At 41.9% G+C, this 23,122-nt stretch overlaps 1 protein-coding gene across 1 annotated transcript; it reads left to right on the plus strand.

Moving 5' to 3' along the window:
* Positions 1 to 14: 14 nt before the first annotated feature.
* On the plus strand, positions 15 to 22,729 carry LOC139556653 (ras-related protein Rab-32-like). Its single transcript, XM_071370865.1, has 3 exons — positions 15 to 618; positions 13,117 to 13,394; positions 21,514 to 22,729. The coding sequence occupies exons 1-3, from the start codon at positions 405 to 407 to the stop codon at positions 21,661 to 21,663; spliced, it is 642 nt and encodes a 213-aa protein (XP_071226966.1). The 5' UTR covers positions 15 to 404; the 3' UTR covers positions 21,664 to 22,729.
* Positions 22,730 to 23,122: the final 393 nt, after the last annotated feature.

The raw sequence follows: 23,122 nt of genomic DNA on the forward strand, positions 1-23,122 counted from the left end.
GGATGATTTCCTAATGCTTTAATTTATAGGGGTTAAGGGGTACGTTGAATTGACAGCCCTGCTCAATTTTGGAATTAATTTGGTCCAAATAGGCCCTACAATTTATTTTAAAGTATTGATTGCTTATCAAATGTGCATTATTAGCACATTTGTTGTTTGTAAACGCAGGAGGAGGAGGCAATTTTTTATTTATTTTTTACTTGGACACTAGACATTTCCGGGTCTTATGACACCGTGTCATATGATAAGTGTTTTTGAACAAGTAGTAGGAGGGGAAGTAGAGCACTTTCTAATGTAGTTAGTTACCATATTTCCAAACAGCACAGAAACAGTTTCCCATTGCCTCATCGTGTGAGAGAAAAACAAGGTGTTGAATTTGAGAAAGTCATTCGGACTTTCAGACTATGGCAGGCGGATCGGTATCGGAGTGCAAGGAATACTTGTTTAAAGTCCTTGTCATCGGAGAGTTAGGTGTGGGGAAAACCAGCATCATCAAAAGATACGTCCATCAGTTATTCTCCCAACACTACAGAGCGACTATTGGGGTCGATTTTGCGCTCAAAGTTATCAACTGGGACAGCAACACGCTGGTGAGGTTACAACTATGGGATATCGCAGGTAAGACAGATGGATGCACATTTTCTATATATCAAGACTATTGAGATGCTACAAATGGGCTTACCCTATGCTATGCATTGTTTGGTGAAAGTAGCCTGTCCACTTTCTGAAAAGTGCTCGAGTGTGGTGACTGCGCAATTCTAGAGGGGAAGCTTTGAATTGCACACGTGTTTACGCGACTGCACAGCAAATAATGTTGTTAGCACAATAGTAATTATGTATATATTTATTTTTTTACATACGTGGGCTTCATACTATGTACACAGGGGCACGTGCATATTTATGTGAAAATACCGGTTTGGTCTGTTGTTTCCCCCGGTGTTATGATCAGGGTAACCAACATAAAACAATGTAGGTAATGTGGGGGTCGCTCGATCACCCGCCCCGTGGGAAGTGAGTCTGTCGAGAATCGAACGTCAGTCCATTGTCATTGGCATCTCATCCCTACATGTTGAGTTACAGTTGGTTATGCCAGACCAGAAAGAACGCCTGCCCTACTGTCTCTCAATAATAGCCTACAATCTAGTTTGTGGGATGTTTTCCAAACTAAGTCATGCTTGCCAGCCCGTCGCTGGTCGGTGATGCTATTTTTTATGAGCATTGTCTTTCTACTACAGCATATTGGATGACTCATTCATATTCCATTCACCCAGCTCAATGTAACATCGATAGGTTTAGGCTACTACATTAATGCTCTCATTTTCCCTATACCCATCATGATGTTGCTACAACCTAGCCTATGAATTGAAAGTATACAACATAGGTGCACATTTGAAGAGAAATTTGATCAATCAAGGTGACAGACAGTGACACATTCAATATCGCCTTGCACTCTCTTTTCTGCATCTAGCTGATCTAGGGTGTAATCATTAGTCCAACAATTGCAAACGAGAGTTCCTATTGGACAAATTCAGATATGTTTATCCCGTTCCGTTTTAAGAAACGTTTATCAACAGAATCGGTGGAATGAGTAGCCTACAGTACACCCTTGATCACACTCAAACACAGTTCACTTTCATAGCAGCCACATACAAACAGCATGATCATTTTGCTCATTGCGTAATTATATATTGCATCTACGTGCTCTCCTCTCACCTTTTCCCTTTGCTTGAAGACTTCAGTGCACAACATGTCAATTGTCTGTGACCAGGCACAAAAACCTTTCCAACCCAAACCTTCATATCATAACCGATAACCACTACACACAGTCTACATCGTTGTCACCACATTAGCTAACGCCATAGTCAACATAGCTAATAGAACGAATGCGTTGGTAAACCCGCTACAATGATGCAGTAGAGTTAGCAAGCAGTTTAGCTGTTACACCGGCGGGGCCCGGTGGCAATATATTAACAAAACCAAAAGCTTACCTTGACTTGGAAGAGTGCCAGTGTTCGATAGCCATAGCCAACATAGCAACCTTCTCTGTTTGAGCCAAAATTTGATTGGATTTGTGTTTGCGTAGGCTAAACTAGCTAGCTGCATTCGCTAGCTAAAGTTGAAGTCAGAAGTTTACATACACCTTAGCCAATTACATTTAAACTCAGTTTTTCACAGTTGCTGACATTTAAACCTAGTAAAAATTCCCTGTCTTAGGTCAGTTAGGATCACCACTTTATTTTAAGAATGTGAAATGTCAGAATAATAATAATAATAGAGAATGTTTATTTCAGCTTTTATTTATTTCATCACATTCCCAGTGGGTCAGCAGTTTACATTCACTCAATTAGTATTTGGTAGCATTGCCTTTAAATTGTTTAACTTGGGACAAACATTTTGGGTAGCCTTCTACGAGCTTCCCACAATAAGTTGGGTGAATTTTGACCCATTCCTCCTGACAGAGCTGGTGTAACTGAGTCAGGTTTCTAAACCTCCTTGCTCGCACATGCTTTTTCAGTTCTGCCCACAACTTTTCTATAGGATTGAGGTCAGGGCTTTATGATGGCCACTCCAATACCTTGACTTTGTTTTCCTTAAGCCATTTTGCCACAACTTTGGAAGTATGCTTGGGGTCATTGTCCATTTGGAAGATCCATTTCCGACCAAGCTTTAACTTCCTGACTGATGTCTTGAGATGTAGCTTCAATATATCCACATAATTTTCACTCATCATAATGCCATCTATTTTGTGAAGTGCACCAGTCCCTCCTGCCTGCAAAGCACCCCCACAACATGATGCTTCCACCCCTGTGCTTCACGGTTGGGATGGTGTTCTTCGGCTTACAAGCCTCCCCCTTTTCCCTCCAAACATAACGATAGTCATTATGGCCAAACAGTTCTATTTTTGTTTCATCAGACCAGAGGATATTTCTCCAAAAAGTACGATCTTTGTCCCCATGTGCAGTTGCAAACCGCAGTCTGGCTTTTTTTATGGCGGTTTTGGAGCAGTGGCTTCTTCCTTGCTGAGCGGCCTTTCAGGTTATGTCGATATAGGACTTGTTTTACTGTGGATATAGATACATTTGTACCTGTTTCCTCCAGCATCTTCACAAGGTACTTTGCTGTTGTTTTGGGATTGTTTTGCACTTTTCGCACAAAAGTACGTTCATCTCTAGGAGACAGAACGCGTCTCCTTCCTTAGCGGTATGACGGCTGCGTGGTCCCATGGTGTTTATACTTGCGTACTATTGGATGAAACAGACTTGTGGAGGTCTCAAAAAAAAAATTCTGAGGTCTTGGCTGATTTCTTTTGATTTTCCCATGATGTCAAGCAAAGAGGCACTGAGTTTGAAGGTAGGCCTTGAAATACATCCACAGGTACACCTCCAATTGACTCAAATTATGTCAATTAGCCTATCAGAAGCTTCTAAAGCCATGACATAATTTTCTGGAATTTTCCAAGCTGTTTAAAGGCTCAGTCAACTAACAGGATGACTACACTGCTCGTGTTGCGTGCGCGAGCGTTGCAAAATATCATTATTCAATTATTGCACCAACAAGCGTCTGCCTTGCCAAGGGCTAAAACAGAAGTCAGTTCTACTTGTGACGCAGATCGAGCTGCAAGTCCTGTCTCTCCCATCTCCTCATTGGTTTATAGAAGCAGTTACCCACGTGCCATCCTCATTGGTTATACCCACGTGGGTGACTGAAAGACGAACAAGGTCGGTGGCCGTAATGCACCTAATTTATGAAAGTTGCCAATCGCAACATAAAGTCAAGAGAAGAAAAGCCTAGAAGGAGGAGAGATGACTAGAAATTCTTTGGTTGACCGTTTTATGTGTGGATTAATTGTCGGAGTAGAGGACCTTGTGCATTTCAGGTAAAATGACAACTTAATGTTTATAGCCCAGGACAAATTAGCTAGCAACAGCATGCTAGCTAAATAGAAACTTCTGACCCGCTGGAATTGTGATACAGTGAATTATAAGTGAAATAATCTGTCTGTAAACAATTGCTGGAAAAATTACTTGTGTCACGCACAAAGTAGATGTCCCAACCGACTTTCCAAAACTATAGTTTGTTAACAAGAAATTTGTGGAGTGGTTGGAAAAACAAGTTTTAATGACTCCAACCTAAGTGTATGTAAACTTCTGACTTCAACTGTAAGTGAAAGTGAGAAAGAAAAATACTATGAAACATAGCCAGCTATCTCTCTTGCTTCTCCTTAATTGTTTTAAGACATTATCTTGTCTTTCTCTCTCTTTGGGTCAATTATTCAGTGCTAGCTAGCTGTAGCTTATGCTGATCCTTTGATTGGGTGGACAATGTGTCAGTTCATTCTACAAGAGCTCTGATGGATAGGTTGGAGGATGTCCTCCGGAAGTTGTCGTCATTACTTTGTAAGTCTATGGAAGGGGGTGAGAACCACGAGCCTCCTAGGTTTTGTATTCAAGTCAATGTACCCAGAGGAGGATGGAAACTAGCTGTCCACCATGGTTTTACCCTATAGAGTGCTGTTGAGGCTACTGTTAAACATTATTTGAGGCTACTGTAATCAGTTATTTGGTGACGCGAATATATTTAGTATAGTTTTATTTAAAAAGGATAATCTTTTAATGTTTAACTATTCTTATTTTTATGAAATTTACTGAGGAGGATGGTCCTCCCCTTCTTCCTCTGAGGATCCTCCACACAGTTGACTCCCTATCATACGCATGCCAGCTGAGAAAGAGAGAGTGGGACAGCGTTGAGATACACACCGACGTGGGTATGGTACAGTGCAGGGGAGGCTGGTGTGGGGAGCTATAGGAGGACTGGCTCGTTGTAAAAAATGGAACGGAGGGAAACGTGGCTTTCATATGTTGAATGTGTTTGATACCATTCATTCTATTCCAGCCATTACAATGAGCCCGTCCTCCTGTAACTCATCCCACCAGCCTCCTCTGGTACAGTGTCTCTCACAGCCGGATTGCACTCTACCAGAGGAGCTGTGAGGGCAAAACACACAAACACACAGTTCCTCATTCACATTTACTGATGTCATTGCTAGAGACGCTGTGAGAGAAAACACACACTCTCACACCCACAGGGGGATGACACACAATATACACACACCCTCCCACACACAGATACACTCATCATTCACACCTGTACACCAAGGCTGGAGACGGTGAGGATGACAAGGAGTCAGAGAAGAGAAGGAATAATGGAGTGAAACAGACAGAAAGTGAGAGGTGTATTGCCAAGTCATTAAGACCAGTCTTTAAAGATTTCGCATGTGTTTTTCTGTTATGTGGTTCGATGTGGCAGTTACTGATATTTGTCACCCCATGAGACACAATAGGAACAAAGCCAATATCACTTCCTGAAAATAATCAGAATGAATCTAAGAGAAGAAATCTGTCATTAAAATGCGATTTTGCAGGCGAGGTTTTTACTCACGCCATTTGACATCTAGCTATAATGTTTTAGGTGCAGTATTTCTCAAGTAAAACAATGTGTAACATGTTGTCTTATGCAGTGCTTAATCTGTTAGGAGGTGCCGGAACAAAAAGGGAGCGTGAGAGGGGGGCTACCTGGGGGCTCTTAGGTACCGGAAAATCTTTAAAATAAAGAATTGCATTACATTTCCATAGTGGCATAGAGCAGTAGAATGGAGTTGCTTGCAGAAGTTGCACACATGGATAATTTTTTTTGCAGCCTAGGGTCCGGGAAAAATGCTGCCTTTTTATAACACATTTCATGCCATTCTGTGTCATTTTACACGACTGGAGACTTTAGCTGAATCTTTTTTAGTCACGCACAAAGTGATCGAAATGACAGGCTACTTTGACACTGACAAACCGATTCTGAGATCAATAAAAACGACCATGTCTTGAATCCGTCAATAGCCTAGGTGTGTGGAGGCACATATTGTAGGCTACAATATGAGGAGGAAATTATAGTCCTAAAAATGCTTGTTACATTGACTCAACCAATGATGTGAAACTCACTTACCGGCGATGCTGTTCGACTATTTGGAAGTTGATGACATATGTTGGTAGTCTACAGACTGATTTAGAGAATTCTCTTTTTAGCAGGAGCCATTTGCTTTCCAACCTGTGTTTTCCCACGATTGTATTTGAAATATTGCAAAAGGCCTGTTTAGGCTGAATGCTGTTCACTGACAGATTTGCCGCACGTTCCCGACTGTCGGCTATGCCTTGTGATCGGGCTTAACAATCCACAGCTAGGCATTTAAAAATGAAAAAAAAAAAGCTATTGATCTTCTGTGGCTAAAATATAGGCTTACTCCTACTGTAGTATTGTGAATTATTTCTGAACAGACAGCGGTAATTCTGTAACTTTGGCACATTTATTTCAATTTGTCAGGGATGCTGCAGCACCTCCAGCACCCGTCCCGCGGGATGTGATTCTATGTCAGTACATGAAGTGTAACGCTGAGTCGGAGGCTTGTGTTTATCAGAGCACAGAGTGGAAGAGAAATCCTAGGAAGTGAATCCCATTCTCGTTCTGTGAGAGACACAGGCACACGCGTTGGTCCCGAGGATACAATGTTGCGCAAACCATCAACTCGGGCCAGCCCAAAATGAATCAATTCATAGAATGTCCAGCACGTTTTCACATGACGTTTTTTGAGGTGGCAGGAGAATTACAGAGGCGACTCGTATTAACTCGCTTTTATTCAAATTTTTACAAACAGTGAAGATATTTGTTTTTATTACATGATATAGGTACCAGATCGTGGCAAATAGGTTCCGGAAGGAAACAGTCCAAAACTAAAAGGTGCAGGATCTGGCTCAGATTAAGCACTGGTTTTATGAAATCTGATCTGCTGGGCAGGTTGTTCTCACTGTCAGTGTGTCCTGTGGTATGATTGGAGTGCATCCACCGCAGCTGTTTATCCTGTATTAGTGGGCATTGTCGAAATCAAAATCCAGCCCTCAAGTCCTGACAAACTCTTGTATTTAAATCTCACAAAACTACGTTTTGGAAGATACTGACTTTATGACCAAAATGTACCTACTTGCACATTTAGTCAATTTTGTCACTGGAATAATTGTTTCTGACTAATATCGATGTCACATATGCCGTTTTCAACGAGAAGTTGGTTCACGAGTTCAGTTCTTCTTTAAGCCTTTTTAATCGTGCAGAATAAGTGGGTGGGCTTGTCCTCATGGCAACGATAAGGACCAACCAACGTAGAGGCAATGTCGTCCTTACTCGCCCATAATGATTACAATCTCGGATGGAATGATAGTAATCAGGGCCTAGTGGAAAAATGGATGTACGTTGGAAGTCAGCGTGAGGCCTGGGCCTCGCCGCCCCCTCTGGTCCAGAATAGCTGCCCTCATCTGGGCTTGTCTGAGCCATGGACAGGATGATTACAACCATGGGGTGGTAGTGGAGTAAGTAAGCCAGCACCTTTTGCCAAGGATCTACCTCACTGTTTCTCTAGAGGGGGAGGTAAGAAAGGAAATCAATAATGGGGGAAGGGGTGAAACAGAGGAAGATTGGGGATAGTCCATCAAGGGTCCATCAATACCCTTTTAGAGTATTTGATTATGTGGCAATGTTCATATTCTTTGTTTTCCAGATTCTCCTTTGCCACTCACTCTGCATGATGCAAACTTCTATTGGCCCTAGCTGTCTCGTAATGACCACCATATTTACTGTATCTCCGCCAGAGAAACGTTAGGCCAGCATTTCTGTGGACTTCTGTGGAGGTTGGTTCACAGCCCTAAGCCTCTTAACAACCGACTGGTGAGACTGCCAGTGCCTTCGTTGCCGCTGCCACGTCTAGCTTGGATAGTTTCCATGGCAACCCACCCACAGATAGCATCTCGACAGAGACCGTAGAGGAAACTCGGGTTGCTAGGGCACGGGATGATGAAGAGTTTCTCTCTTTTCTCAGTGTTTCCATCTGTTCTTCCCACTTTCATAGACAACTCCCACAAGGATCAAGGGGAGGAGAGATGGACACCCTAACCATTATGTATCTGTAGAAAAGATGACTTTCCCTCTCGGAATAGCAATATGGATCGCTGTACACTAAAGGCATTTAAAATATATTCAATGAAAGTCATTGGTAAGTTACTTGGAGTAACATTGCCTACAGTTCATTGATAGTGGTCTCACAGGGTCTTAAGCAATACTTCCTATTTTATTTTGTTTGGGGTTTTATATTAATAATGTGGAAAGCCAAGTTGTAAATGTACTGGAATTCCCTAATGATCGTCTCTCCTCCCAGTTTTTGTAAATATTCTAGTTTTACAGACTTGGCATTCCACTTCAGGAAGTGATTAGAAAAGGATATGAGAATCTCACACACAAAAACAAACCATGTTTACCCGTAAATGGCCAACCTGTCCTGACTCCTTATTGTCGTTACAGTCTCCGGCTCATTACGGTAGCCTGCACCGTGAGACACTCATACCCTTCGTCGGAATGCTAATTAGGTTACAGAATTTCTCAATTACAGCACATGACTCGTATTTCTCCCCATAAGCTCACTGTGTTATCCTGTTCTTCCTTAACAATGTTGAATCGCTGCCTACATCGAGGTTGTGCCATCGGGGGTTAGACCTTCTTTCGAGACTGCCTTGGAAGTTACAGTAGAATAGATAACAAGCCGTCTGTTGTCTAACCATTGAACCTCATCATGGCTCTAATGGCCGAACATCTCAGCACAAACCACAATCATCACTATGCTGTACACATGCCTGTGTGTGCCTGTGTGCACGGTAATGTGTGTGTGTGTGTGTGTGTGTGTACTGGGCTAATTGATCCATTTAATCAATCTCTATGGCTGTGTTTACACGTCTTTTTTTTTCTCACTAATTGGTATTTTGACCATTCAGATCAGCTCTGAAAAATAGCTGATGTGAAAAGATCTGACGTGATTGGTCAAAAGACTAATTAGTGGGGGAAAATATCAGAATTGAGCTGCCTGTGTTAGACGCAGCCTAAGAAGCGTTTCGACTCATTCTGTTTCCCCTGGGAAGGTGAGGGCTACTCCTACAGCATAGCAACGCTCACTTATCGACCACACACCATCTGAGTAGCACTGAATATTCAGCCCTAAGCTCACCATCTTATTTTAGGATGTCAGTGAAGAGATCAATTTCCAATGGCTTCCAATACATCGGAGCTTATTATGTCTACAGGTGAAATCATTGGCTAACACAACCTAATAGCCGAGCTACTTATTAGTTTCATTACCACAAGGATGCTCCTATCCAGAGTAACTCCAGAATTCATGTCATTGTCAACATAACCAGTACGTGTGGCCCATGCCGGAAATGGACCGACAACAACCTTAGTTTTGCCGGCATCGTGTTGATTTATAGTGAAAACGGACTTTTTAAAGTTCGGTATGTACAGTATGCGAACCTGTTTCCAGGTTGGGAGTGAGGACCAGGGAGTGAAACTCTCTAAGCTCACTTCATCTTTCTTCCTCTTCTCACCACTGTGCAGAAATCAATTACGATGTTATGAAACTCATGACTGGATAATGTTCCCTGCAACTGGCCTTGTGTCTCTCTATTTATTCACTGTATTCAGACTAATGTGGTTTTCAGCTTTGTGAACGCCACTCAATGTGTTGTCCTCAGAAGATTTTTCAGAAAATCTTCATTTACCATTCCTCTTTCGTCTCTCATCAACAAATAGCTGACATTTTGAAAATATCCGAGCACTTGTTCTGTCAATATTTGACTCCATTGACTACCCAGTTAATTCGATTCATACTGGAAACCATTTTCCCGCAAATGTCAGACTGAGCCTGAGCCTTAAGTGTTTCTGTGTGGAGCCTGTTGATTGAAAGCCAAGAAATATGTCTGGGAAAACATTTTAAAGTCAGGTTCTTTTTTCTGGGTTTTTTATTTCTTCTAAGACTTCTTCTAATGAATCTCTGGGCACCAAAAGGCCTGGAAATGAAAGCCTTATTTCAACCAATCGTCTCTCCTTCCTACTGTGCCGTGTCCCCAGTGAATTCACCTGGGGTTAAACCGACTAAATTTAGACCCTCAATTAGGAGCAATTACTGAGCAGGTCTGTAGGCTCCTCAGTGTATTCACTCCCTCGCCTACAGCCGCACTGCAACGAGCCGCTCAGTTTCCATACATGGCTGGGTAAAGTACCTATAATGAAGTATACCTTCAGGGGGAAAAACTGCCATCAAAGTTCCTGAAACTGCTCTCTGTATTCCGTGTTTAACTTGGCTGCAGTGCATACTGGTGCTGTAATGTGAGGTGAGCTACTCCTAATTAGTTATATTTAATTGGATGAAGTGTGCTGTAACCACATCCATTTCTGTTGTAACTGAAACCCTTTCAGTGGAAAACTGAAGTGATGGTCTAGAAGCCTGGCTGGCTGGCTGGGTGTGATCCCAGCAAGGGGTCTTCCCATTGAACCCCCGACCTAAAGATTCACCTTAATTGAGATACGCCTCTGCGAACAGTCACTCACTGGTTGCTTGACCTCAGCAGTCTTGAAGGTTCTATAAACTCTTGTCCTGGGAATTATTTTTGGAAGATGGGGCTCCACCAGAATCTGGTTCCTCTCAAGGTTTTTGTCCAGTGCTCATTACTGTAATTCAATGGACCTTTCAGGGAAATGTAAAATTGTTTGGGTCAATTGTGTTGGAATTTTCCCACCAAATTGCCAGACATACAGATGAAATGCTTTAAAGCATGATACCCATTCTATTTAACTTGTCAAATAGAATTTGCAGTTTTAGTTGTATTTGAGGTATACGTTGAAATTAAGGAAGGAACAGAATGGGTGATTTTAGATAGGATTTTGATCTGCAAGCTTCAGTCGACATTGAGCATTGGACCCTCATCCTCGTATTATTGACTACCTGTGCGAATTCTTAATCAATGAAATCAATGCAACAGGCACTTGTTTGGCGGTTCAATATCAGTAAGCAGGTTTCCATCCAACCTTTTTTATGCGAGTAAAGTACATGTTTGATAAAAAATGTCATACCCGATGGAAAACAGCAAATTTGTCGGTAAATGTTCCAGTCAAAAATACATTAGACGGTGGGATGTTTAGTTGTCGGTAAAATTAATTATGCGATAAATGGTGGTGGAAATGCCTTTTTTACGCAAATATTGATATAATAACCATCATATCGATATGTTCTGTAGTCTCCTACTATGACTCGGGGAAGCATGACGTTTTTATTAGGCTACAGATGAAATAAGTTATGATGTTTTTCACAGGGGGGCAAAACTGCAGTGATGAGCTTGATGCTCCTTTTCATTTAATATCAAGGATCTTATTCAGGTGACATGATAAATGATGCTTGGCTGCCGTTTGACATCATGTATAGATGATAGATTTTTCGATTGTGTTATTGACTACGTTTTGTTTATGTGTAACTCTGTTGTTTTTGTCGCACTGCTTTGCTTTATCTTGGCCAGGTCGCAGTTGTAAATGAAAACCATTGATTTCAAAGTTTAACAAACCGTACGACTCTATGCACAAGTATTACTGTACTTTTAACAATTTACACAGAACATTTGACAAAAACACATCTGTTAGAATGCAGATGCAAAGTTTGGTAATATAATGTTGGTAACATCTCCCTCAGTTTTTTTGTGTCACGTTTTCCAAAAACTCAACGATGTATGCAGAAAGAATGGGGGCTCAGCTATGATATGACACATTGACTTTGAAATAATCTCTTTTGGTTATTGAATTACAGTAAGTGAGTGGATTTACACCCGGTAACGGAATCGCGGTAACGGAATTTCATCATGGGTCCCTGATCTGTCCTACACAGATAATAATATGAATGTCATTCTCTTCATGGTGATGTAACCTAAATAGGTACACAAAGGTATAAATATACAATATCCTCCTTTGCATCTTTGGGTATTATTCTATTATCCTACTCACTGGCTATTATTCTAATGAGCTCTTACCCCAAACAAGACCATATTTGGTTGGACCGGACCAAATCTGAACCTAGCATAGACTTCTATGTTTCAGAAGTTTGGGCATCAAAGTACAGCACAGTAAAGCTCAGAGTACAGTACAGTGGAGTACATTGTATTATACTCAACTCTAGTGTCCTCTACTATGTACTGTACTGAACTCTACGTTTACTCTGTTTTGTACTGTAATGAACTATACTCTACTTTTCCGTGTTGTACTGTGCTGTTCTGCACTGTCCAAACTTGTGAACCCAACTGTGGTTTGTGACGAATATCATTTCCCGTCCTAGACAATGCAATTGCCGAAATTCAGTTTTTTGGGGGGGGGGGGGGGGGGGGATTCCGTTATCGATTTGGTAACAACATTTTTAGTTGAAAGTGGCACCCCAGATCTCAGTGGTAATTCCCCTTGCTTTGACTTCAAAGCATCACTCGAGATTTCTAGAGAGAATGGGTTCATTATCGAGGAGGCAGATTTCTTTCTAGGCTTGTCTTTTTGGATTAGAGTGAGGAAAAAGTGGGTCAAGATCCGTTTTCATCATATTTGGTGGGGAAGGGGAACCACAATGAAGGGAAAAAAATACCACTCTTACACTTTAAATGCTGCATCAAGACTATTAAGACTTCTCTTTGACTGAGAGACTTTTGCCTTTGTGAAACACTGTTGAGAACCCTCACTCAGTTTGATATCCATGTCTAAATCATTATTGGTAAACTGGGCTAATTCTCCCCAAAACTGGTACCTTTTTAATTGTCTCAAATGTGAGTCTGGTGAGATATTTTATGGAGTAATATCGGGGCCGGTCCTTGTTGTGGTGTGCTCACTTCCCTGGCTTATAGGAACCAGTGGAATATCCTCTCACAGGTCTGCCTGTGTGAGTACGGAGGGAACAGGCCCTGCTTTGATGTCTCATTAGCAACACTCAAAGGCGTACTTCGGTCACCCCTCTCCTATAGGCCTACTTCAATGTTTTGTACATCAAGATGTGTTGTTTTTCCTTGGACCCTGGCTGATGTGTTACTTTTGGGCAGTAGCTGAATATCTACATTGAGCATTTCAACCAACCGCATTCTGTTTACTAACTCCATAGATACTACTAGACCTACGAGGTTGCATTGTGTACTGTGCCATTGAGTTACGGATCACATTCCTTTCATGTCCCCCATTCAGGTCAGGAGCGATTCGGGAACATGACGCGGGTGTACTACAAGGAGGCGGTGGGGGCATTCGTGGTGTTTGACGTGACGAGGGGCTCCACTTTCGAGGCAGTGTCCAAATGGAAGCACGACTTGGACAGCAAGGTGAAACTGGCCAATGGGAGCCCTATACCCTCGGTGCTGCTTGCCAATAAGTGTGACCAGAAGAAAGAGAGCTCCAAAAACACTTCCCTCATGGACAACTTCTGTAAAGAGACTGGCTTCCTGGGCTGGTTCGAGACCTCGGCCATGGTGAGAGAGAGACAGACACACACACACACATACGCTAGGCCTACACCATAAGACTATAACAGCGTGTAGCTTTTGCTGTTTTGCTATTCGCTCTCCCCTAATCATAAAGCATTTGCTGCAACCATACTACAGATAATAGTATAGTTAGTGTGTGCATTAGGCTTTTGTATCGGCTTGAACTGAAGGTAAATGTAGGTTTTTGTTTGTAAAGTTATTTCCTAATGTTTTACAGGTTGCTTTTCAGTAAATATAAAAAAAAACACTTGGATTGTCAACAGACAATGACAAACATTTTGCTCTGTTAATCAGATCAGCTCAGAGTAGCATGAAATTGCCAATTTTAAGCCACATGTTTAAGATGGCTGACATACCTCAGCGTATTAAGGATAAACCGGTGCTTTCAGGTCTAGTTGCATGGTTGATTCACCACGGCTTACCGATTTTTAAATCACATTTCACACGTTACATTCTGTTTTTCTGGTCGTTTTTTTTGCGCAACGTCAAACAGATTAATAGATTAATGAATGGAAATCAAAACGAGGGCAAAAATAGCATGAAAAGGTAATGTAATAAAAGTGTTAAGGCCTGACTTGGGGGAGTTAAATCAGAACCTTAGTTAGCAGTGCTCCTCGTGCTGCGAAATCCAATTATTTGTGCTGTGTTGTTGAAAAAAAGCAGAGTGGGAAAACACAAGCACATCCCTCTGTGTCACTCGGGGGACTATTCGTTAGGTGAGACAGAAGCATGCTAGTCAAGCAATTCCAGCCAGGGTCACAATCACAACGATAACGGCTGCTGTCTTCATTTCCATTCCAAGATATGTTAAAATGCCTTCAATTGAATGCTTATCCTCATCTGAAAACACTCTGCTTTGTTTACGGGCTCTTTTTGTTGAACAGTTTTGAGCTTTTATTGGAGTTTGCTAGGTGAGGTCTTTAGCGAGAAATTCTGAATGACATTTATAATATTAGGGATCATAGCTGTGTGAAGTAGTTTGGAGGTGGGGTGCTGCGAATATGCAAATGTTTTCAACGGGGGGTGGATTTGCCCGCGCTGCAGACGGCTATATCGGTCCGCTTATACAGGACTATTAAAGGCCCACTTCTGTTTTTTTTGTGTTTTTTTTTTCTAAATCAGAATGAAAGTACAAAATAAATATATATATTTATATAGATTTTTCAGGGGGTGCTTCATCACCCTTACCGGCACTGAATCTCGTTTTAAGTGGCAGTTATGTTTCATAGAGAGACACCACAGGAATATGTATTACAATACGTATGCACTAGAGTTTACCCCATATTAGTGGACTGATCGATTGTTTGGTCGACTCCATCTTAATTAGGTCTATAATCAATAGCCCAACTATTAAATGGGCCTGGCTTTATAAGTCATCCATATATACAGTTGAAGTCAGAAGTTTACATTCACCTTAGCCAAATACATTTAAACTCAGTTTTTCCCAATTCCATTTCATCCTAGTAAAAATCCCCGTCTTAGATCAGTTAGGATCACCACTTTATTTTAAGAATGTGAAATGTCAGAATAATAGTAGAGAGAATTATTTATTTCATCTTTTAACATTCCCAGTGTGTCAGAAGTTTACATACACTCAATTAGAATTTGGTAGCATTGCCTTTAAATTGTTTAACTTGGGTCAAACGTTTCGGGTAGCCTTCCACAAGCTTCCCACAATAAGTTGGGTTAATTTTGGCCCATTCCTCCTGACAGAGCTGGTGTAACTGAGTCAGGTTTGTAGGCCTCCTTGCTCGCACACGCTTTTTCAGTTCTGCCCACAGATTTTATATGGGATTGAGGTCAGGGCTTTGTGATGGCCACTCCAATACCTTGACTTTGTTGTCCTTAAGCCATTTTGCCACAACTTTGGAAGTATGCTTGGGGTCATTGTCCATTTGGAAGACCCATTTGCGACCAAGCTTTAACTTCCTGACTGATGTCTTGATATGTTGCTTCAATATATCCACATCATTTTCCTCCCTCGTGATGCCATCTATTTTGTGAAATGCACCAGTCTCCTGGAGCAAAGCACCCCCACAACATGATGCTGCCACCCCCGTGCTTCACGGTTGGGATGGTGTTCTCCGGCTTGCAAGCCTCCCCCTTTTTCCTCCAAACATAACGATGGTCATTATGGCCAAACAGTTCTATTTTTGTTTCATCAGACCAGAGGACATTTCTCCAAAAAGTACGATATTTGTCCCCATGTGCAGTTGCAAACCATAGTCTGTTTTTTTTATGGTGGTTTTGGAGCAGTGGCTTCTTCCTTGCTGAGCGGCCTTTCAGGTTATGTCGATATAGGACTCGTTTTACTGTGGATAGAGATACTTTTGTACCTGTTTCCTCCAGCATCTTCACAAGGTCCTTTGCTGTATGACATCTGCGTGATCCCATGGTGTTTGTACTTGCGTACTATTGTTTGTACAGATGAACGTGGTACCTTCAGGCGTTTGGTAATTGCTCCCAAGGATGAACCAGACTTTTTTTTTTCTGAGGTCTTTGATTTTCCCATGATGTCAAGCAAAGAGGCACTGAATTTGAAGGTAGGTCTTGAAATACATCCACAGGTACACCTCCATCTGACTCAAATGATGTCAATTAGCCTATCAGAAGCTTCTGAAGCCATGACATTATTTTCTGGAATTTTCCAATCTGTTTAAAGGCACAGTCAACTTAGTGTATGTAAACGTCTGACCCACTGGAATTGTGATTAAGTGAAATAATCTGTCTGTAAACAATTGTTGGAAAAATGACTTGTGTCATGCACACAGTAATGTCGTAACTGACTTTCCAAAACTATAGTTTGTTTACAAGAAATTTTTGGAGTGGTTGAAAAACGAGTTTTAATGACTCCAACCTAAGTGTATGTAAACTAAACTTCTGACTTCAACTGTATTTGGCTAAGGTGTATTTGGCTATGGTGTATGTAATCTTCCTACTTCAACTGTGTGTATATATATTTTTTTTTCGTCGTTAGAACAGACTCTCTGGTACACTTATTTAATAAACACTTGCTGTGGTGCTTTCTCGCTGCAGTTGGGAGGAGAGCGAGACGACGTTCACCAGTCACACATGCACTTACTGTGTGAAAATCGCGCTGTTACCAATGAGTCATTTGTGTGTCTTAATTATTTAATCAAACAGTGTGCATAAAGAATCAGACAAGCTCAGTGCATATTTAGTTGATTTTCTTAAACACATAGGGTCTATCTGTCTATATATGGAAAAATAAGTTTCAACATTTGGTCGATTGGTCAAAAGAACAGGATGAATCTCGGTCGACCAATATTTTTTTTTTAGTCTGGGAAAGCCCTGGTATGCACAAACACACACTGTGAGTATTGTGTGTGTGGAAATTGCTCCCGATCTATGTGAAAATTAGGTCAACGGGGCCCTGTTGTCATGAAGCTGGGGACTGTGTGTGTGTCTCAGTTCACCGGGAGTTCTTTAAGTTTCTGCTTGTCACTGCAATTCTGATGCCACCTCTAGTCCCTGCGGAAATTACAGTTAACTCTCACACGTGATCTCCTGCAGTGTCCATGTCCACACACTAGCACCATTCACTCAATGTGTTTGGGCAGGTTGTGTTTCAACAGTTGAGAGTTTTGGTTGGATAATGGCACACTCACCCACATCTCAGTGACATCCCCATTCCCCAGCCCATGGAAAGCTCACAGGGATACCCTTTAGAACCCCACACACTCTGTGTCCCTATCAGCATTGAGGTTATGATACCCTCAGCGTTTCCCAGCTCTAATCCTGAGCTGTTAGACCTGTTGGTGCTTAGACATGTCCTTTGATTGATTATAGCTTAAGTGTGCCACTAGAAACCGAAAGCGTGGCAGTTATTTTAGCCCCATCTCTGCTATAGGAGTGAATTCCTTCTTGCAGAATCAGGCTAATCCACCCTCGTACATATACATTCATTACACAGTAGGCTCTCACGTGTTGAATCATGGGACACAATCCATATAGTTGCAACATCTTGACGGTCAAATACTGAGGTACTGTAGAAGGTTCCCTGCTTTGAAAACTTGGTTTCATTTGACATTTTCGTAATTTAGCAGACGCTCTTATCCGGAGCGACTTGAGTGCATACGTTTTCATACCGGTTCCCCCTTGGGAATCAAACCCACAACCGTGGCGTTGCAAGGACCGGGCTCTACCAACTGAGCCACATGGGATTTCCTGTGTTATTTCTTCTAGGATAACCTCATAACCTACATTGCGAGGAAAGACTTTATATATGTCTGTTTAGAGCCTTGAGGTGTGTGTGTGTGTGTGCGTGTGTGTGTTATTCTGTGGGATTGTATGCAGTGAGCACTTCTGTCTAACAGTTGAACAGAATGGCAAACATGAGCCTCCAGGGAATCTCAGGCTTCGTCAAATGTAAAATGTGCCTGCTGCTGAACTCCCTTTTCTGTCATCATTTGCAGCTGTGTGTGTGTGTGTGTGAGTTCATGTGAGTGACAGAAGGTGTGCCAGTACCCAGCATGCACCAGCACATGTTCCTGAGATAAATGACTCCATTAGAGGCTGTAACTCAGATGGTTGGCATGGAGCTGTGTGTGCGCAAGTACGACACGTGTGTTTTATAGACATGTCTGTTTTAATTTGTGCTGAACCACTAGGGCTGGGAAGTATACTCTATTTTACGATCTACCGATATTGATGCACGGACCAGTTTGGGATTTTACATGACATTTATATATATATATATATATATATATATATATATATATATATTAATGTTAGGTTTGTTAAATGTGAGATCCCATGTGTAATGTCCATTTTAATAGTTTACTTGAGTCATCTGTCTCTCTCATGCCGCTTTCCACACAGAGCTAGCCCTGCCCCCTATCACTCCATGAGTGCATTTGTTGTTCCTCAACCACGAGACACTTGCGTTCAATCTGCATGGTGAATGCAGCACATGCAACAATGTTGATGACAACGATGTTTTTTTCACTTTGCCTTTTAATATAAATCCACTAGTGTTCTATAATTACACTATTAGTTTCTTACATCCAACAGCTAGTTTGTCATTTCCTAGCAAGTTGGGCCTAAATTCTGTTAGCTGCTAATTGTTAGCCGGTAATCGCTAGCTAGCTAATAAATGTACTGAGTCAGAGAAAATGTAATTAGCTATACGTCCTGATAATACCAGTGATGGTATAGACCGAAATCAGCATGTTTGTGTAACAGTATCTTGTAAATCAAAGCAAGAATATGTTAGCTACATGAAGTAGCTAAGAGAAAATGTTCAATGTGTCCAAAGATTATAGGGTCCCCTAGGAAACACTTATCAACACTTTGGTTTCTACCCTGTCACAATGGCATTTTCATTCATTGTCATGTCAAACAACACTGTATTGAAAGTGCCCACTATAACATTCTAACTATAGATTTGGAATAATTATTATTTCCATGATTCCAACAGTTCACCGAAGTGTTGTGCTCTAAATCGTGAAATCGCAATTGCAACATTTGGTTAAAAACAAGGCCTATATTGTTTGCCCATATCGTGCCGCAGGAAATGTATGAAAATGCAGAAAATTATTTTAGGTTGAATTGAACAGTATAAAACAATCAGAATGGTGAAAGACTCATTGAAATCACTTAGAATGTATGCGTTTCCACCCTAGGGTCATGCACTACTCATAAAACACATTTAGAATTGTTATTATTCATAAATATACCGTAATTTTGTTTTAAATATTGTGTTATGATATGTTGGTCATATTGCCCAGCTCTATGCACCATTTAATTGGACAACCATCTCTTTAACTATGAGACTCAAGGAAAATATCACTCTCTTCTTCCGGCTCTCACTGTCTTTCTCTTTCTCACTCTCTCATTACCTCTTTCTCTCTATCGGTACCCCTCTTTTCTCTCCTAGCTTTCTCTTTCACTCTGACATGAAAATCTCTGTCGCTCTCTCTCACACACACGGAAATATCTCTCTCTTTGTCTCTCTCTCACACACACGAAAATCTCTCTCTCTCTCTCACACACATGAAAATCTCTCTCTCTCACACACACATGAAAATCTCTCTGAGGAGCTCAACTGGGTCTGTTTTTCTCACCCGGCCTAATTTTTCTGATATACTGAGGAATAATGAAAAAACAGCTTGGCTCTCGGGAACCGACCAGCTACACAGCAGATGTAGCAACCAGGAAAAATAGACCCAAGACAAAATATACCACCCCACATTCATAGACACACCCAGTTTGCACATTCAAAGTGAGCGAGCCAGACAAATTTGAGTCTCATAATCAATATAATTTTACATTTTTCCCAAGATACTCACCCTTCACTTGATGCTCAGTAATGCATTGGCTACATTAGCCATCCAGGTTTAATCTAGTTGACTCATTGACATAGTGCTGTACTGCTAAACACCCATGCTAAATGTCGTCTCACGTGAGGTGTGTGTGTGTGTGTGTGTGTGTGTGTGTGTGTGTGTGTGTGTGTGTGGTTAGGGGGCATCACCATGTGAAGGGTGGCCAAGCGTTCAGAAGCACACCTCCGGCTACAGTCCCTAGAGGTCACAGGTCACTTTCAATATCGACCGTTGGACAGCTCTGCGAGCGTAATAGAAATCCTGCATCATTCCTCTGGGTGGAATGGGAATCCATATGTTAAGGGTGTATTATACACTGAGTGCACAACACATTAACAACACCTTCCTAATATTGAGTTGTAACCCCCCTTTTGCCCTCAGAACAGCCTCATTTCATCAGGGCATGGACTCTACAAGGTATCGAAAGCGTTCCACATGGACGCTGGGCCATGTCGACTCCAATGTTTCCCACAGTTGTGTCTAGTTGGATGTCCTATGGGTCGTGGACCATTCTTGATAGACACGGGAAACTGTTGTGTAAAAAAAAAAAAACAGCAGCGTTGCAGTTCTTAACACAAACCGGTGCGCCTGGCACCTACTACCATACCCCATTCAAAGGCACTTAAATCTTTTGTCTTGCCCGTTCACACTCTGAATGGCACACGTGCACAATCCATGTGTCAATTGTATCAAGACTTAAAACTGCTTCTTATCCTGTCTCCTTCCATTCATCAACACTGATTTTTGAAGTTGATTTAACAAGTGACATCATTAAGGGATGATGGCTTTCACCTGGATTCACCTGGTCAGTCTCATGGTGAGAGCAGGTGTTCATAATGTTTTGTACACTGTGTATGTGGCCTTATCCATTCCTTGAGAGATCCACTGTGTCTGCTGATTTTGGATTGGACTTCAATTGGATTTAGATTTCCTTGTTTGTTCACACACCAGATTCCTCCTATGCCAGAAGTCTGATGATGATGTAGCCTATAGCTGTTTGCTGTGGGAGTAATGACCTCACAGCACAACACAAAGAGCAGTTTATTATCAAATAGTAATTTAGTTCAAATCTCATCTGCATTCACAATTGGACTTTGTGTTTGATGCCATGCGCCATCATATTTGACCCCTCATTTCTGTTTGATGCAGCTTTGAGACACTTGTGTCGTCCAGTCATACACTCACCCTGAGTTTCACTGCTCCCAAGGTGCCCTGGCTGTTTCTCTGAAGTGTCACTTTGTGAATGTCTTATAGCAGCAGTTGAGGCCTGGAGAAGACACATTAATATTCATAACCTCTCCAAAACGAGGGATGACAGCTTTGTGCTGTGCTGCCGAGGTGCGAAATGACAAAATGAGGGATGGCTGCTGTTTTCAAGGTCCGCTCTCTGATGCCACTCAGCTGCCTATATGAAGTAGTCTGAAGAGCTTTAGCGGAGTCATGAAAGAATATTAGCCAGACTGCAAATGTTGGAAGCCTAGTCACGGGCCATGGCTATAGGAAAGGTCCTCTTGAGTTGACAACTGAGGATAAAACAACCTCTGGTGCTTGCATAGAAGAGAGAGGTGGATGAAATACCAGTGGTTTATCTTTTTTTATAGACTATTGTTCTGTGTGACAAATGGAATGTGCCCAAACCTGTTTCACCAATGTTGCTCCTCATTAGGTAACTGCCTAAACCAATATCCCCAGCAACTGTATTCATATTGAATTGATGTGACCTTTAACCTTAAGCCTGTTGTTGTTTAACCTTTTCCCAGGACAACATCAACGTGGACGAGGCAGCTCGGTTCCTGGTGGAGAACATCCTGCTGAACGACAAGGGCCTCCCATACGAGGAGAGCAACGGAGACCCCATCAAGCTCGACCAGGAGACAGTGGCTGCTGAGATCAAGCCAGGCTGCTGCTAGCTCTGCATCCACCTTCCCCCCTCCTCCCACTGGATCAATCAATCAAATGTATTTTATAAAGCATCTGCCGATGTCACAAAGTGCTATACAGAAACCCAGCCTAAAACCCCAAACAGCAAGCAATGCAGATGTAGAAGCACGGTGGCTAGAAAAAAAACGCCCTAGAATGGAATGAACCTAGAAAGAAACGTAGCGAGGAACCAGGCTCTGGTTCCAGTCCTCTTCTGGCTGTGCCGGGTCGAGATTATAACAGGATAGCACCTCAGGCCAGCTCACACAAAGGGCCTAGAGGTCAAGGACTGGGTCTCCTAGCCCCACCCCTCCCCTATGTCCATTAACCCTCGACCGCCTCAACACCCTTCCAAACCTTAGCCGCCGTCTTCTGTATCTCCTATCACAACGAGCTGCTGTTCTGGAAGGGCGTGACCCTGAACCCCATATCCAACCCAAGCTGTCGTTACACTGGACCCATGCCCCCTGTCCAATGACCCTGCGGAAGGGCTACTGTCCAGGGAGTGTGTCTCGGCACACCCCAGCCCACTGACAATTACGCATGTAACCGTCTTGTTTCATAATGGTGCCATGAGTTCTCTTTTTTCCATAGTTTTTGCTGAAGGCCTGAACAAAGGTGGGACTAAGGATGCGCCATAAATAATGTGTGTTTTTTTATCACGATCTGTGGAATATCTTCCAGTGTTCTTCTAGGCAATGCTAGTCACACACGGACAAAAAAATAAAAAAAATATCTTGAAAGAAAGAACAAATAGAAGGAAGGTGCCATAGGAACTCAGAGAGAAATCCCTGAGAGACTTGATGTCGTAGTAATAGTACGAAAGAGTACATCTAAGATGCGTATAATTTTTTTTTAACATTTGTGTTTGATCATGTACTGTACAATTCCCTGTGAGGTACATTAGGCGGGGGAGTGAACCCTCCCTCTACCCAAGCAGTTGAGAATCCTAGGCAAGTGTAAATAATTTTTTTAAACACAGTGCGGAGTCTATTAAGTTTACATGTGAAAATATACTTTGAAACCCAAAAATAATAAACATTTTAATTGATAATACTTTGTGTTGTCTTGGCTTAATTCTTTATTCGTGACACAATTTAATTGTCTGTATTGAGTGGAATTGAAAGAATGTGTGTGTGTTTGTGTCACATTTAGATTTGAGTCATTTAGCAGACACACTTATCCAGAGCAATTTACCGGAGCAATTAGGGTTAAGTGCCTTGGAGCTGAACATGTGAGGAGAAACTGAAAATGCGATCAGAGAAATGGGAATTCACATTATGAAATGTTTCCCAACATAATTCCTTGGGCTATTGATGTGTATCAGGCATGACCATGCTGTACCACTTAGGGGAGGCTGTGTGTGTGATAGTCATCAGACTATGCTGCAGCTCATGGTCTCCCATGCCCCCATTATTACCAGAGAAGAAACCAACGTCACACTAGCCT

This window comes from Salvelinus alpinus, chromosome 27 (assembly GCF_045679555.1).
Source record: "Salvelinus alpinus chromosome 27, SLU_Salpinus.1, whole genome shotgun sequence".
Taxonomy (NCBI): Eukaryota; Metazoa; Chordata; class Actinopteri; order Salmoniformes; family Salmonidae; genus Salvelinus; species Salvelinus alpinus.

Excerpts from the sequence above, each read along its gene's own strand:
- LOC139556653 (XM_071370865.1), top strand. The coding sequence starts at position 405 with ATGGCAGGCGGATCGGTATCGGAGTGCAAGGAATACTTGTTTAAAGTC. Across the intron at positions 619-13,116 it reads ACAACTATGGGATATCGCAG|GTCAGGAGCGATTCGGGAAC; the intron begins GTAAGACAGATG and ends TCCCCCATTCAG. Across the intron at positions 13,395-21,513 it reads GGTTCGAGACCTCGGCCATG|GACAACATCAACGTGGACGA; the intron begins GTGAGAGAGAGA and ends ACCTTTTCCCAG.